Source organism: Bombyx mori, chromosome 20 (assembly GCF_030269925.1).
Source record: "Bombyx mori chromosome 20, ASM3026992v2".
NCBI lineage: Eukaryota > Metazoa > Arthropoda > Insecta > Lepidoptera > Bombycidae > Bombyx > Bombyx mori.
In genome coordinates, this window is record NC_085126.1 from 4,791,203 (window position 1) to 4,804,003 (window position 12,801).

At 36.4% G+C, this 12,801-nt stretch overlaps 2 protein-coding genes across 6 annotated transcripts; one reads left to right on the plus strand and one right to left on the minus strand.

Annotated features, from left to right (window-relative positions):
* The first annotated feature begins 408 nt into the window (after nucleotides 1-408).
* On the plus strand, nucleotides 409-8,421 carry LOC101745065 (zinc finger MYND domain-containing protein 10). 3 transcript variants are annotated; one of them, XM_062674320.1, is made up of 10 exons: nucleotides 409-533; nucleotides 1,416-1,524; nucleotides 2,251-2,364; nucleotides 2,842-2,981; nucleotides 3,887-4,009; nucleotides 4,714-4,868; nucleotides 5,342-5,493; nucleotides 6,802-6,963; nucleotides 7,714-7,952; nucleotides 8,273-8,421. In XM_062674320.1, the coding sequence occupies exons 1-10, from the start codon at nucleotides 424-426 to the stop codon at nucleotides 8,340-8,342; spliced, it is 1,374 nt and encodes a 457-aa protein (XP_062530304.1). In that variant the 5' UTR covers nucleotides 409-423; the 3' UTR covers nucleotides 8,343-8,421. The 3 variants fall into 3 exon arrangements, with proteins under 3 accessions (XP_062530304.1, XP_021207310.2, XP_037874104.1); XM_021351635.3 differs by lacking the exon at nucleotides 409-533 and adding an exon at nucleotides 879-1,102; XM_038018176.2 differs by lacking the exon at nucleotides 409-533 and adding an exon at nucleotides 899-1,038.
* RpS12 (ribosomal protein S12) lies at nucleotides 8,246-12,756 on the minus strand. Of its 3 annotated transcripts, none has more exons than XM_062674203.1 (6): nucleotides 12,696-12,756; nucleotides 12,355-12,392; nucleotides 11,717-11,851; nucleotides 10,432-10,534; nucleotides 9,148-9,249; nucleotides 8,246-8,532 (listed from the first exon to the last, which is right to left on the minus strand). In XM_062674203.1, exons 2-6 carry the CDS (start codon nucleotides 12,369-12,371, stop codon nucleotides 8,470-8,472), a joined length of 420 nt encoding a protein of 139 aa, XP_062530187.1. In that variant the 5' UTR covers nucleotides 12,372-12,392; nucleotides 12,696-12,756; the 3' UTR covers nucleotides 8,246-8,469.
* Between the last annotated feature and the right edge of the window lie 45 nt (nucleotides 12,757-12,801).

The window sequence follows — 12,801 nt, forward strand, 5'->3', positions numbered from 1 at the left end:
TCGACTGAAAAGTGAATTGTCTACGATAATGCAAAAAATAAACGAAATGGTTGCACTTCGTTGAAATACTGAACACACCGTAAAGGAAGCTCAAATCTAAAAAAGTTATGGTGATTCGTCTGTCGTTACTTCGCAGCTGAATTCACTAAAATTGTTTGAGATCCAATGGAACGAATCAGTAGAAACATTAAATTGCTCGAAAGTCCTTATAGTCTGAAGGAAACTGTTCCATAGATAATTAATAACATTTAGGATCCGTTCTATGGAGGGTAGAGGTAAGGAGAACCGTGTCTGTGTATGAAAAAGTGTCCGTTAAAATCTACCTCTACCATCCATAATCCGTTCGTATCCTTGTAAAAAAAAACTGTATCCGGTCATCGTTCTCATCGAACCCGTCGCTTACGACGAAGCGCTCGGCGAGAAATGAACCCACAGACACAGCGCACTGAGTCTCTTGCCGGATCTTCTCAGTGGGTCGCGTTTCCGTCCCGGTGCCGCGGTGGTAGATTCTGCGAAGCACTACTCTTGCTAGGGTTAGTGTTAGCAACGTTATCAGGTTTGAGTCCCGTGAGCTCACCTACTAATTCGGTGAATCTAGACTAACCCCTCGAGGTTATTAGAATAAGTAGGAAAAAAGTAATTTAAAAAAATGGTGTAACGGTGCGCAATTTTGTATTTCTGCCCGGCTTCACTTGCATGAAAGTAGAAAAAATATATAAATCCTCGGAAATAGTATCTTTTTTCTCAATGAAAGCCTACGTCCTTTTTTGTACATCAACGTTTAAATGCAAAATGTTATTATTCTATTTAATAAACATAGTAGATACCTAATGACAAACTCGCTTTCGTGCAAAAAACATTAGAATGGATTAACATTTATTGACAAAACGTTACTATAGTTACGGAATAGCGAAGGCCGCCATTACAGTATATTGCATTTTTATATCGAAAAAAGTACAATACTAAAACTTTAAATTAAGTATTTAGAAATTTTAAAAATGGTAGAAAAAGATCAACAATTAAATGCACTCGATGCAGGTGAATTGGACTTATTCGTCGAAAGTATGGAACCATCTCGTATTGACAGTATTGGCAATCAAGCGTAAGCTAAACTGATAATTCATCGGTAACTGATATTATTCTCATTGACTAGGACCTCTTGTGAGTCCGCGCGGGTGGTTACCACCACCCTGCCTATTTCTACCGTGAAGCAGTAATGCGTTTCGGTTTGAAGGGTGGGGTAGCCGTTGTAACTATACTTGAGACCTTAGAACTTATATCTCATGGTGGGTGGCGCATTTATGTTGTGAATGTCTATGGGCTCCAGTAACCACTTAACACCAGGTGGGCTGTGAGCTCGTCCACCCATCGAAGCAATAAAAAAAAATCGTACTAAATGCTATTTTTTTGTTTAGATGGGTAGATTGGCACATCAGACTCCAAAAATTAAACCAACAAGCTGTTCTAGAAGCATCTTCAATGCGCGAGGAGCTTACTAAAGAAACTCTAATTTCTTGTGGAAAAGTAAGTTTTTTATTTATTGCTTAGCTGGGTAAGCGAGCTCACGGCCCACTTGGTGTTAAGTGGTTACCGGAGCCCATAGACCCCTATGACGTAAATGCCGCCACCTATCTCGAGACATGAGTTTTATGTCTCCAATTTAACCATACACTTTAAACACTGCTTATAATAACTTATAACACACTTTGCAATGCAAAGCCGCCGTCTTTCGAAGCATGTCTTGCCTTCGTCCATCATCACCACTAGCCCATAGACAAAACCCACTGAGTTTTCCCCGAATCTTCTCAGTAGGTTGTAATTCCCATCCGGTGGTAGATGCTGCGAAGCACTGCTATTGCTAGGGCCAGTGTTAGCAAATTTGCAAGCCTTGAGTTGAGGGCGTGAGCTCACCTACTCGCCCGCGTTTGGCTGGAATAACCCCTTAGGTTACCAGCGAATAGGCAGGGGAACACGCTTTTGTCAGCTTGGTATGTATTATATTCGTCTGTATGTAAGGGAATCTTTGAACGTCATTTCAACTTGAAATTTTGCAAACGCATCAAGGACCGATGACAATACAATAATTTTATTCAAAAAATAACTTCGCTCTAATATGCTGACCGGATAAAATCCGGATAAAAAAAAACGATACTAATTACTTTTTATGTATTATTGTATGGTTTTTAAACTACATAAATTATAGTCATTGAAATACCGGATGACGCGAATTAAAAATACAATTATTTCCAGCTGCCCGTATTGGTTTATGAAGCGATATGCATTCAAGTGTGGAAAATTAAAATTTATCCGCAAATTGTTAAACTGGAACCAGCACCAAATAATACCTTTGGCCTATATATGGTTGTGAGTATTCTTTAAAACCAATCATTGTGTATAAGTTATCAACAAAAAAATATTAATTATTTGAGATTGTAAACTAATCTATTCTCTTATAAAATTGTTGTATGATAAAAAAAATATGTGTCATTAAGTTACAATAATGACAGAAGCGACAGACGATACAACCTTACCTCCATGAGTACATATTATTGCAGAGGCTCACTAAGGGATTCTAAAATTAAAAAAAATCCTATCTTAAATGGATTGACGAGCATAGGCGATGTTGACAGTTACCGTAGTCCTTAGACAACAAATCCACCATCACTACGCGATTTTCTTGCTTTTAAACGCTTTCATACGAAAGCCGTTTTTGAGGCATCTTGTGCCTATTTTTTGAAGAAAGGCTAAAATCTCTGAGTCCTCTAATTCGTCTACCAGCTAAGGGGTAAACTTAGATATATTCTGCTTTAAGAAATAATAAGGGTTTTCTTACACATTTAGTTGTATCACGAAGCAGCCGCGGTGGGACTGCTGGAAACTGTTTTGTTTCACGAGGACGGCGCGACCTGTATCTCCGAAATCGCCATTGATTTGCTCCAATACGCATTAGATCAGTTAACAGCACTTCTGGCTCTTATTAAGTATGATTAATCATTTTCATAATAAATATCTCCTCTCCACGGTGTTTCCCGAGCGCTATGACATATCCTACTTCAAACGAGACTTGTGGACTTAACGGTAGGCAGCAGCTTGGCTCTGCCCTTGGCATTGCTGAAGTCCATGGGCGACGGTAACCACTCGTCAAACACAGCACTCGCATTATTTATGATGGGGCAAATGCAAGTTTTATGATTTATTACCATGGATACTTGTTTTTAGACTATGCCGGTGATAGATTCGTCATATTATGTTACACTGCTTACATTTTGTACATTACGCTTAAAGGTGTTTTGTGCATTTCGGAAACTTAATACCATTTTGAAGTGAAAACTTCTTTAGAATCGTTGTGATTTCAAACCGGATGCAACGGAAAAAACGACAGGTAAGAGACACAAATACAAAAATGTGTAGGATGAAGCCAGCAAAAAATGAGACAGAAATATACATACTATTTAATACAGCGCCATCTCTGAGATTTTTTAATACTAACGTGTGTATGAAAGCTCGTGTAGTGAATTTTAATTTAGGATTATACGTGAAATTAAAATATCAATTCACAGAGGGCGCTACCTTACAATTATTTACTAATGACAAAATTTTACATATACTTCAGACGTTTAGGATAATTGTATTTTAATTTTGGAAGGTTTCACTTCTACCACGTGTGAATTGCACACATGTTTTTTTTTATTGAGTACAAGCCTAAGCCGGGGCCTATAAACATCACAAAGTCTCGATAATCGCTGTCCTACCTACAATGTACCCTACCACGGGTAAAAGCCGGTTGGCTACCACTTGTCTAAATCTTATCTGCGTTTCTACAATTAATAACGCTTAATACGATATTTTAGACTATTCACCTTCATTAGTTTACACTACTTTTCAGCACTGGATATTTGAAACCGATTTCCGTTAATGATATTGAATGCGAATCTCCCATTGAGGAACTTGAGCGGCAAAAACGAGATCTTCAGTTCGATATCAGCATGAGGTGCATTTCTATTGTGCGGTGGGTAGATATTTTGTTAGTGGCTATATGATTTGTGATTGACGCTTTAGGTTGAATACATAGTCCGCACTATAGTTTACTTACGAACCTTTTTTTTTTTTTTTTTCCTACCTAAGCTGATAGCCTTAGGGGCTATTTCAGCGTAACCCTAACGTTTGTAGGTGAGCTCACGGGGCTCAAACCTGATGACGTTGCTAACACGAACCCTAGCAAGAGCCGTGCTTCGCAGAATCTACCACCGGATCGGAAACGCGACCCACTGAAAAGATCCGGCGAGAAACTCAGTGGGCTGTGTCTGAGAGTTAATTTACTCGTCGAGCCCTTCGTTGCAAGCGACGGGTTCGACGAGAACGGTGACCGGTGCTTGAAGTACCTAAAAGCACCGTTAGTGGATCGGGAGGATCCGAGATGACGTGTTTTGGGCGACGTCGACTGCTTTCCATTCTGTCCGCAGGATCGGGAATGTAGTTACCGTCGGCCACGATGAGAGGATTCTCGTGTCGTGCCGCTTTATCGAAGTGCTTACGAACCATAACTGCGGTTTAGCTACCTGGTCTTATTCACTAGCATATGATAGCAGCAATTTTTATCCGATAATAATTATTCACGGTTCACATTCATTCTTTGGGTCGTAACTTCATGATACGTCTTCTTATGAAGTCTCGAAACAGGTTGCTCATAAATTAATTTAATCATCTTTTCAGATACTTAGCAGAACATATGGAGGTGGCCGGTATAGGGGCCTCGATATCCACCAATATATACAAAACCCACGATGTGCCATCTTTGCTCTGTCACCTCATAACGCAGGAGCCTTGGAAGAGATCTAATGAACAGGGCGAAATGCAGATTTTTAATTGTAAGTTCTTTTAAATTATTTTTATTCTCGAGCGATTCTCGAATTTGAAACGACAACAAGCAAATATTCTCTTCGAGAATCCATAGGTGTAACGAAGGAATTTAGCGGACGCTTTCCCGCATTCCATATATAATGTGTTTGGTACGGCTCAAGCTTAAGGTACAATAAGTTTACGCGAGTCATAAACATAATTAAAACTACCCTTACAGTATAGTCTGATGTCTTTTTTTTGCTTTATATTATTTATAAAGTTTCGAATATTTTGCAGTGGTATTGCGAAGATATAACAGGATGTTTCCGCTACGCAACTAATTAGTTTTCTTTTTTATGCTATTTTCTGTTGTACATAAATAAAAATTTGCGAAATGAAGACATGATAATAGGAAAGAGAAGTTTGCGAATACCCGACATGATTGCTAGTCACAAATAAACATTTACAGAATAGTATAAAATTAATCTATTTTGTTTGCAAGTTGGTCGCTGGTGCAAGCCCACAACGGAGGATTTAACCCAGCTTCATCGCAGCGAAGCGCAACTCTGGCTTTGTCTGCGACAACTATTGTTAGAACCACGCCTTGCTCATCACTATACCATAGATGAGAGTCGTCGTAATACATTTTGTCAGGTCAGTGAGTGAACTAAATATTTTATTCTCCGAGTACGGCCCTGGATTTCAGCTTCAACGAATGTTGCAAGAACTCGGTGTACAGTGAAGAATTCGTGCATTAAGAAAGCACTTTCATTTTTAAGTTTTAATGATACTATGGGTGGCCAGTGTTAGCCTTTGAATAAATATAAATATTCTCAAATTAGAGATTATAATTTAATTATGCACAATAATATAAATAATGTAATGTAATAATGATCATAAATAAATAAAATATTGTCATATAATTAAGCCGCGAAACCGTAATTTTACCATTATACAATTTACTCATTAAGCTTTTAGTTTCATAAAATTTTACCATGAGACATGAAATCGAAGTAACTAATTAATTAGATTAACTAGATTTACACTATAACCCCTGCTCTAGCAGGAATACTAGACTCATCCGCAGAAGCGGGCATGGATATTGTAGCCACGCATATGGGCTCACGTTTCTTCCCACCAGCGAAAGTACTTGGGCTTTAGGTAGTATATAGTAGGTTCTACATACTAAAACTCTCTTACTCCATACTTCGATTCGATTCTCCATCTTGTAATCTTGTATTGTTATAAACCAGTTGATAGCCCACTAGATAGAACCAAGATACCAAAAAATAAAGGTTGCCCCCCGGTATGAGACATTAAATCGAGGACACATGACCGCTATATGTCGCATAATTAAGTTTTGTAAACAGACAATATAAATATTAGGTATTGAAAACTAGCTATAGCTACTGTACCAAAAAATCTAAATCGACAGGATATAATGTACCGAGCCATCTCACGGCATACAACGTGTATACCGCGACTTAAAGAGTATCGTTCTTCCTTTTGACTTTAATGCCTCAGTTAGACTCCAAAAAGGGTATACTTGGGTATCCATGTATGTATTTTATAGTAGTATAGCGGTCTCCCAATATACTATGCAAAGTAGTATATTGCATAGTATATTGGGACACCGAAAACGAAGCCAGACGATAGTACTAATGACACCTTTGATGATAGGACGGAAAACAATTTGTTTTTTTTTTAAATTAAATAATGATTTTTTTAGAAACTATCGATTCATTTAGCCGTACTAAGATGGTGGAGCGTAAATAATGGTAATAAAACATTTAAAAAAAATGTGTTTTTTTTTAAATCAGGATCGATTTTTTTCCGTACCATCATCAAAGGTGTTATTAGTACTATCGTCTGTCTTCGTTTTCGGAAGCGTTCTCCTAACACCCAGTATAACATTCTCAATTAAACGTGTATCGTTTATTTTCATGTTCTAATGGTCGGCAGTTACAAGCCAAGCTGACCGAGACGATGCTGGATCAAATTCCACCGCTCGGCGAACTGAAGACGTTCCTTTGCAGGCTCTCGGTGGGCGATTACTCCGGACTTCACAATCGGACCAATGGCGTTAAGAACCCAGGGTGCACTCTCATTGAAGTTGTTCCACAGGTACTTGTCGTGTATAAACTATCACATATTTTTATTGCCCTAGCTCGACGAACACACGGATCTCACGTTAAACAGTCACAAAAGTTTATATACATCATGTATAATTAACCCATAGACACAGCCCACTAAGTTTCTCGACGGATCTTCTCAGTGGCTCGCGGTTCCGATGCGGTGGTAGATTCTGCGAAACACTGCTCTTGCTAGGGCCAGTGTTAGCAACATCTCCTGGTTTGAGCCCTGGCAGCTCACCCACACGTTAGGATTACACTGACATAGCCTCTCAAGGCTTAGGTAGGAAAAAAAATATATACTTATAAATAATGCGTAGAACTATGGAGTTTCACTGCTGTTCCTAGGGCCAGTATTAGCAAACTTTCAGGCTGAGCCCTGTGAGCTCACCTACTTTAGGTGGAAAAAAATGGCGTTTCCGTATTGTAAATAATAGAAATAAAATTAAAGCAACTGGCGAACACCCTGCGTGCGTATTTGTGATCTTGTTACTTAAAATGCATTCAGCAAAGCTTCTAGTTTATAAAAAAAGTGGTATGTATACTTAGTTTTTCGTCGAAAGTATTTATTTGCATCTGTCAACTCTCCTTTTTAGTCAATATTATTTTTAAATTTAATGAATCTTTGAACTACCACAAAGGCACCTGAATTACTTAAATCGTTTCATGTATTAATTTAATTTGTAATATTAAAATCTTAATATTTATTATTAAAGTGCAACCGGATTTTATAATTTTATAGATAAAGGATGCGTACGTGAAGCAGATACACAAACGAACTAAATCATTAGCGAAAACCCAACTCGAATATTTTCGCATGGACGGTTCGGAAGATTCTAGAAAAATGGCGAAGAAACTTCTAGATTCATACGCTAGTGACACGGCCCTCGCGCTCGACGGCGGGGGAGCTAAATGCGCTAAATGTGGAGAGAAGGCTTGCAAAAAATGTTCTAGATGCAAGACAGAGTGGTATTGTGGAAGGTAGTAATATTTTTTATGATTAATCGATTACTCATAAGGAAAATCGGATTGATTTATTTTCGATTTTAATGACGCGTTTTTTTTTTGTGCATATGCGGCCCCCTTTTAATACAGCCCACCCATTGGGAAGGACAATAATAAAAGCCTAAGATCACACAAACATGTGATCTGTTTACTTTTTTACTTTCCAAGGACGGTACTATTTTTTTGTCCGACAAAGGCGGAAAGCGGCAACTTTGTTTAGCGCAGCGAGACGAAAGTTGCCACTTTCCGCCAGGAGGGGAAATAATACATTTACAAAATCTAGTTTGTATTTTCAGAGAATGTCAAGTGCAACAGTGGCCGAAACACAAAGAACTTTGCGACCAATATGCGAAGCTGTGTCTTTAATGTTATTTAAATTAATAATAATTTATCACTAAACATTAATTCATGTTGAAGGGGAATTCAATAAAATAACTTGTATTTTTTTGGGATTTTTAATTTAACTTATATGGATTAGCATTACACCTAAGGATTAGCTCGACGACTTGAGGTAGTCCTTGAGCACATCCAACGCTGGAGTTTCCTCGCCGAAATCCTGAAAACAATATTACATAGCACTAAGGATACAGTTATTAAAATACATTTTAGATGCAGTCAATAATTGAACTTCATTGAGCACTTCGTCGTTAATCATCAATGATTAAAATTTACAATTAAACATTTGTTTAATATGTTTGAGTGCCCACTGAGTTTCTCGCCGGATCTTAATGGGTCGCATTTCCGATCCGGTGGTAGATTCTGCAAAGCACTGCTCTTGCTAGGGCCAGTGTTAGCAACACTTCGGTTTGAGCCCCGTGAGCTCACCTACACGTTAGGGTGAAACTGAAATGGCCTCTCAAGGCTATCAGCAAAGGTAGGAAAAAAAAATGTTTGAGTGATAGGAAAGTTGTCAGAGCATATTGCACGACACCATAGGGTCACTCGGTTTAATCTGGCGCCTACTGTAGCCAACTAGCTCAAGAAAGCCGTCGGTGTGCGAGGCGCTTTTACTAGATCACACAATATTATTTTAAATCAAACTTAATAGTAAAACAATTGTGTGGACTTTTTATAAAACACAGAATTCAACAGTGTCAAGAGGTATGTATATAATACAATACAAAACAATTGGACGCTAAACTAATATGGTATCAATGAAAATACAACTTACTTTGATGACAACACAGGAGCAGCCGACAATTTTCCTTGCCTTGCCATCCTTGTCAATCTTGCAGAGACCAGCCCATTCTCCAAGCTTTTTGTTGTTGTCAACCTATGAATACGATAGTAATTAAATATGATAAAAGTTTCCAAGTTTATGGTTTGTCTAGTGCTTGAATAGAATTTGAGTATTAGGTTTTCCACAATAGATTACTCGCATCAGAATATTATGATGTGGCTCACTATAAATATTGATTATTATTTGAAAACTGAAAGAATTCATTTAATATATAGTTGAATTATTGAAAATAAAAATTATGATAGGGTGCACGAGAACCTTGCCAATGGTAGTTTTATAGGTTACTAGCGACCCGCCCTCGCTTCGCTTCGGAAACATTAAAACACACATGAAACAAAAAAAAAAAAAAGGGACAATGTCGGCTTCTAATGGAAAAAGAATTTTTCAAATCGGTCCAGTAGTTTCGGAGCCTATTCGAAACAAACAAACAAACAAATCTTTCCTCTTTATAATATTAGTATAGATACCGGTGATGCCCTCACTTCAGCTTTAAAATCAACTGCCAAAATTTCAAGTTAGTAGTAGCTCTAATGGCATAACATCACATTGATGAATCGGTTAGTCAGGACAAGTAATAAATATGTTTGAGTGCTAGGAAAGTTGACTCCGCACAATGCAGGTCACCATAGGGGCACACATTTCACTCTGTGCTCCTTGTGTCACAGTCAACATTTGATTAACAGGACTCGTGTGGAGCACATTCATAATACACAATTCAACTTTAAATAGAAAAAAGAACCTTTATGTCAATCTCAAAGAAAAAAAAGGCTTTTTATTTCATGCAATTAATACATATATTTTTTTAATATTCATGTTATTATTTTTAAGTACTATATGCATGAATTCTCTTAGGTAAAGGCCTCCTCTAAAGATTTCCATTTTGTTTTGTCTCTGGCAACATAAATCCTATCCAATAATGTCAATCCTAACAAAATATAATAATAGTCCAACAATAAGATATTTAGGTAAAAATGACCACAATGATTCAACTACTACATTAAATTAATTTTAATATTTGTTTTCCCACTACAAAAGCTACACACAATGTATAGTAAAAATTTTAATAAGAGTTGCCCATCATTGTGCTCGGAATTAAGGGACTGACTTTGTTGAAAGCCATAAAACTTTTACATAAATACATCAAAAGTATATTTGCCAGCTCATTTTCATTACAAAAATATACATACCTAATTTATATAGCAATAAAACAGTTACCTTGACCAGTGGAATCTGATGTTCGTTGCACAGAGCCTGAACAAGTTTCTTGTATGCGGCTTCATCACAGTTCTCAGCCAAAACACATAGTACTGCTTGCCTCCTAATAATTATAACATTTTTCATATTAATTAAATTTACATCTATCATAACAATGAGTTATATAATATAAAATAAGGATTGGATGGCTATTAATGATAACAATATATAGCTCAGTTACTCTTATCTCTGGACCTCTGAAATATGAAGCCCCTCCCAGTTTCCCTTTCGCCAGGTCCAGAGATAATGCAACCGGGTTGTACATTAGAACCAAACTGAAAAGCCAATATTCAGTATCAGTTTCAAAGTGCAACCTTTGCTTAAAGCTGTACGAAATATTAAATTTGTGGAAAATAGAAAGTGACTCCAAAAAATATAAATATAATAGTAGTGATTTTAAGAATGTTGAAGGGTATTTTTATATTTTATCTGATAATATGCAGTTCTTTCAAATAAAATACACTAATAACCAAACTATATTATTTCACATTTTTAGCACTAGGGTTCTGATGTACATCAATCATGATACATTCAATCACATCAAACACAATAAGTGGATGTGTATGATTTTAGTTTTTACTTGTCAAGTTGGGTCAGTGTGTTGGTATCCATTGGGTTTTATAGATGATGGACATCTCAACTAAGAAACGGGAAAGAAAATTGCTGCCTTGCAATTTAATCTATAACTTTTGTTAAATGTACCTCTTTTATGTTATGTTGTACAAAAAGAAGTTTCAAAAATAGAAATTAGTTTCCCATGGAAGAATAAGCAAGCATTGATCACATTATTATTTTATCGTAATTAAAACGGCCCGAATAGATTGTGATTAATTAGAACCTAATAAAGTGTTGCACTCGTGGGAGGCCACAACCCCGATTGTAACAAGGAATGTGGTACTATGTGAGTGCATTGTTATTGGCAACAAAAGTGATCAGCTATAACTTGTGTTATAACTGATATTTCCACACAACACACTGCTAAAACAGAAGTGTGGCATGTGAATGTTTTGTAGGAGTAATGTTGCCAATTTGAACATTGAATTTTTCAATTTGTGAGTCACATGAAAACAAATTATGAAATTTATTCTTTAATGACACAACCCCAACAACAAATTCCACAGCATTTAAAATTGTTAACTTTTACAAAGAACCATAGTATAGCCCTAACATCCTTGACTTAACTTTTTAAAATGATATTATTTTACGAGAACAGTTATTGCATTATTGGTGTATGGATTGAACTTACTTGTCAAGAGCTTTAGCGGCTTCGTGAAGACCGTGCACAAGACCACCATGGATTAAAGCTGTCTTTAGCACCTCTTGCAGTGCTACATTCACGTCCATGTTGTTACCCGACAAGATGGGGTTGGTGGGGACCTCGCTGAAGTAAAAAGTTTAATATTAATAACAATCTTTCACATTACAGTTTGCATTTTGAGATAGATAATTTCAAGTCCATATTACCGTAAGTTAGGTTAATTTGGACCGCTTTATTCTTCTTAGAGACATAAAAAAATGATTGTTTATGTCTAGTACAGCGGCAACTTTTATTTGAAACAATAGGTATAATCTTCAAACCGAAATCAGATGATGTAGAGTAAAATTTAGTTAATAGGGTAATTTTGTATTTTTTATGAGCTTTATATCAGATATTACGGCAGCTGCTACTAGGTTAATTTACAATACAACTTTTACTAAGTTTTTAGTTCGAGATATAGGGACAAAAATTGAGGTTATGTTGACAAAATATAAACCTTAAATAAATCCTATATCTATATATTAAAGTATAATTGGAAGGTAAACATTAAGTTTTAAAAATATCATTAAACGAAAATTAATTGAATTTAGGATACAAATAATGCAAAACAAGTTTTGTGTACTCACACTTCAACATCAGCCATGGTTGTTGACTATTTGACTGTCTGAAATATGAAACAAAATGAATAGAACGATGCACGCACATATTATTTAACAAATCCGATTTTGAATACACTAAAAGATTTCTTAAATTATTCGAGATTTGAGAAAATTCACCAAACAACGTTTGACAGTTACCTTGCGTACCGGAAAAAGACCATAGATTATCACTCATTTATTAATTCTTAACAAAAACACCAGTGTTGCTACTGATGTCAATTTTAGTCTGAATTTGAAATGCGAAATGTACATAGCCTTAAAAATTATTTACCTAAAAATTCCCAATATATATTTTTTAAACCTCTTACCTATTGTTGTGTAATTTGTGATATCAACTTATATTTGACGATTCACCAAAGTACCTAGACTTAAAACAAAAGAGCATCAAGGATAATGTCAGTTTTTGACTGTCCA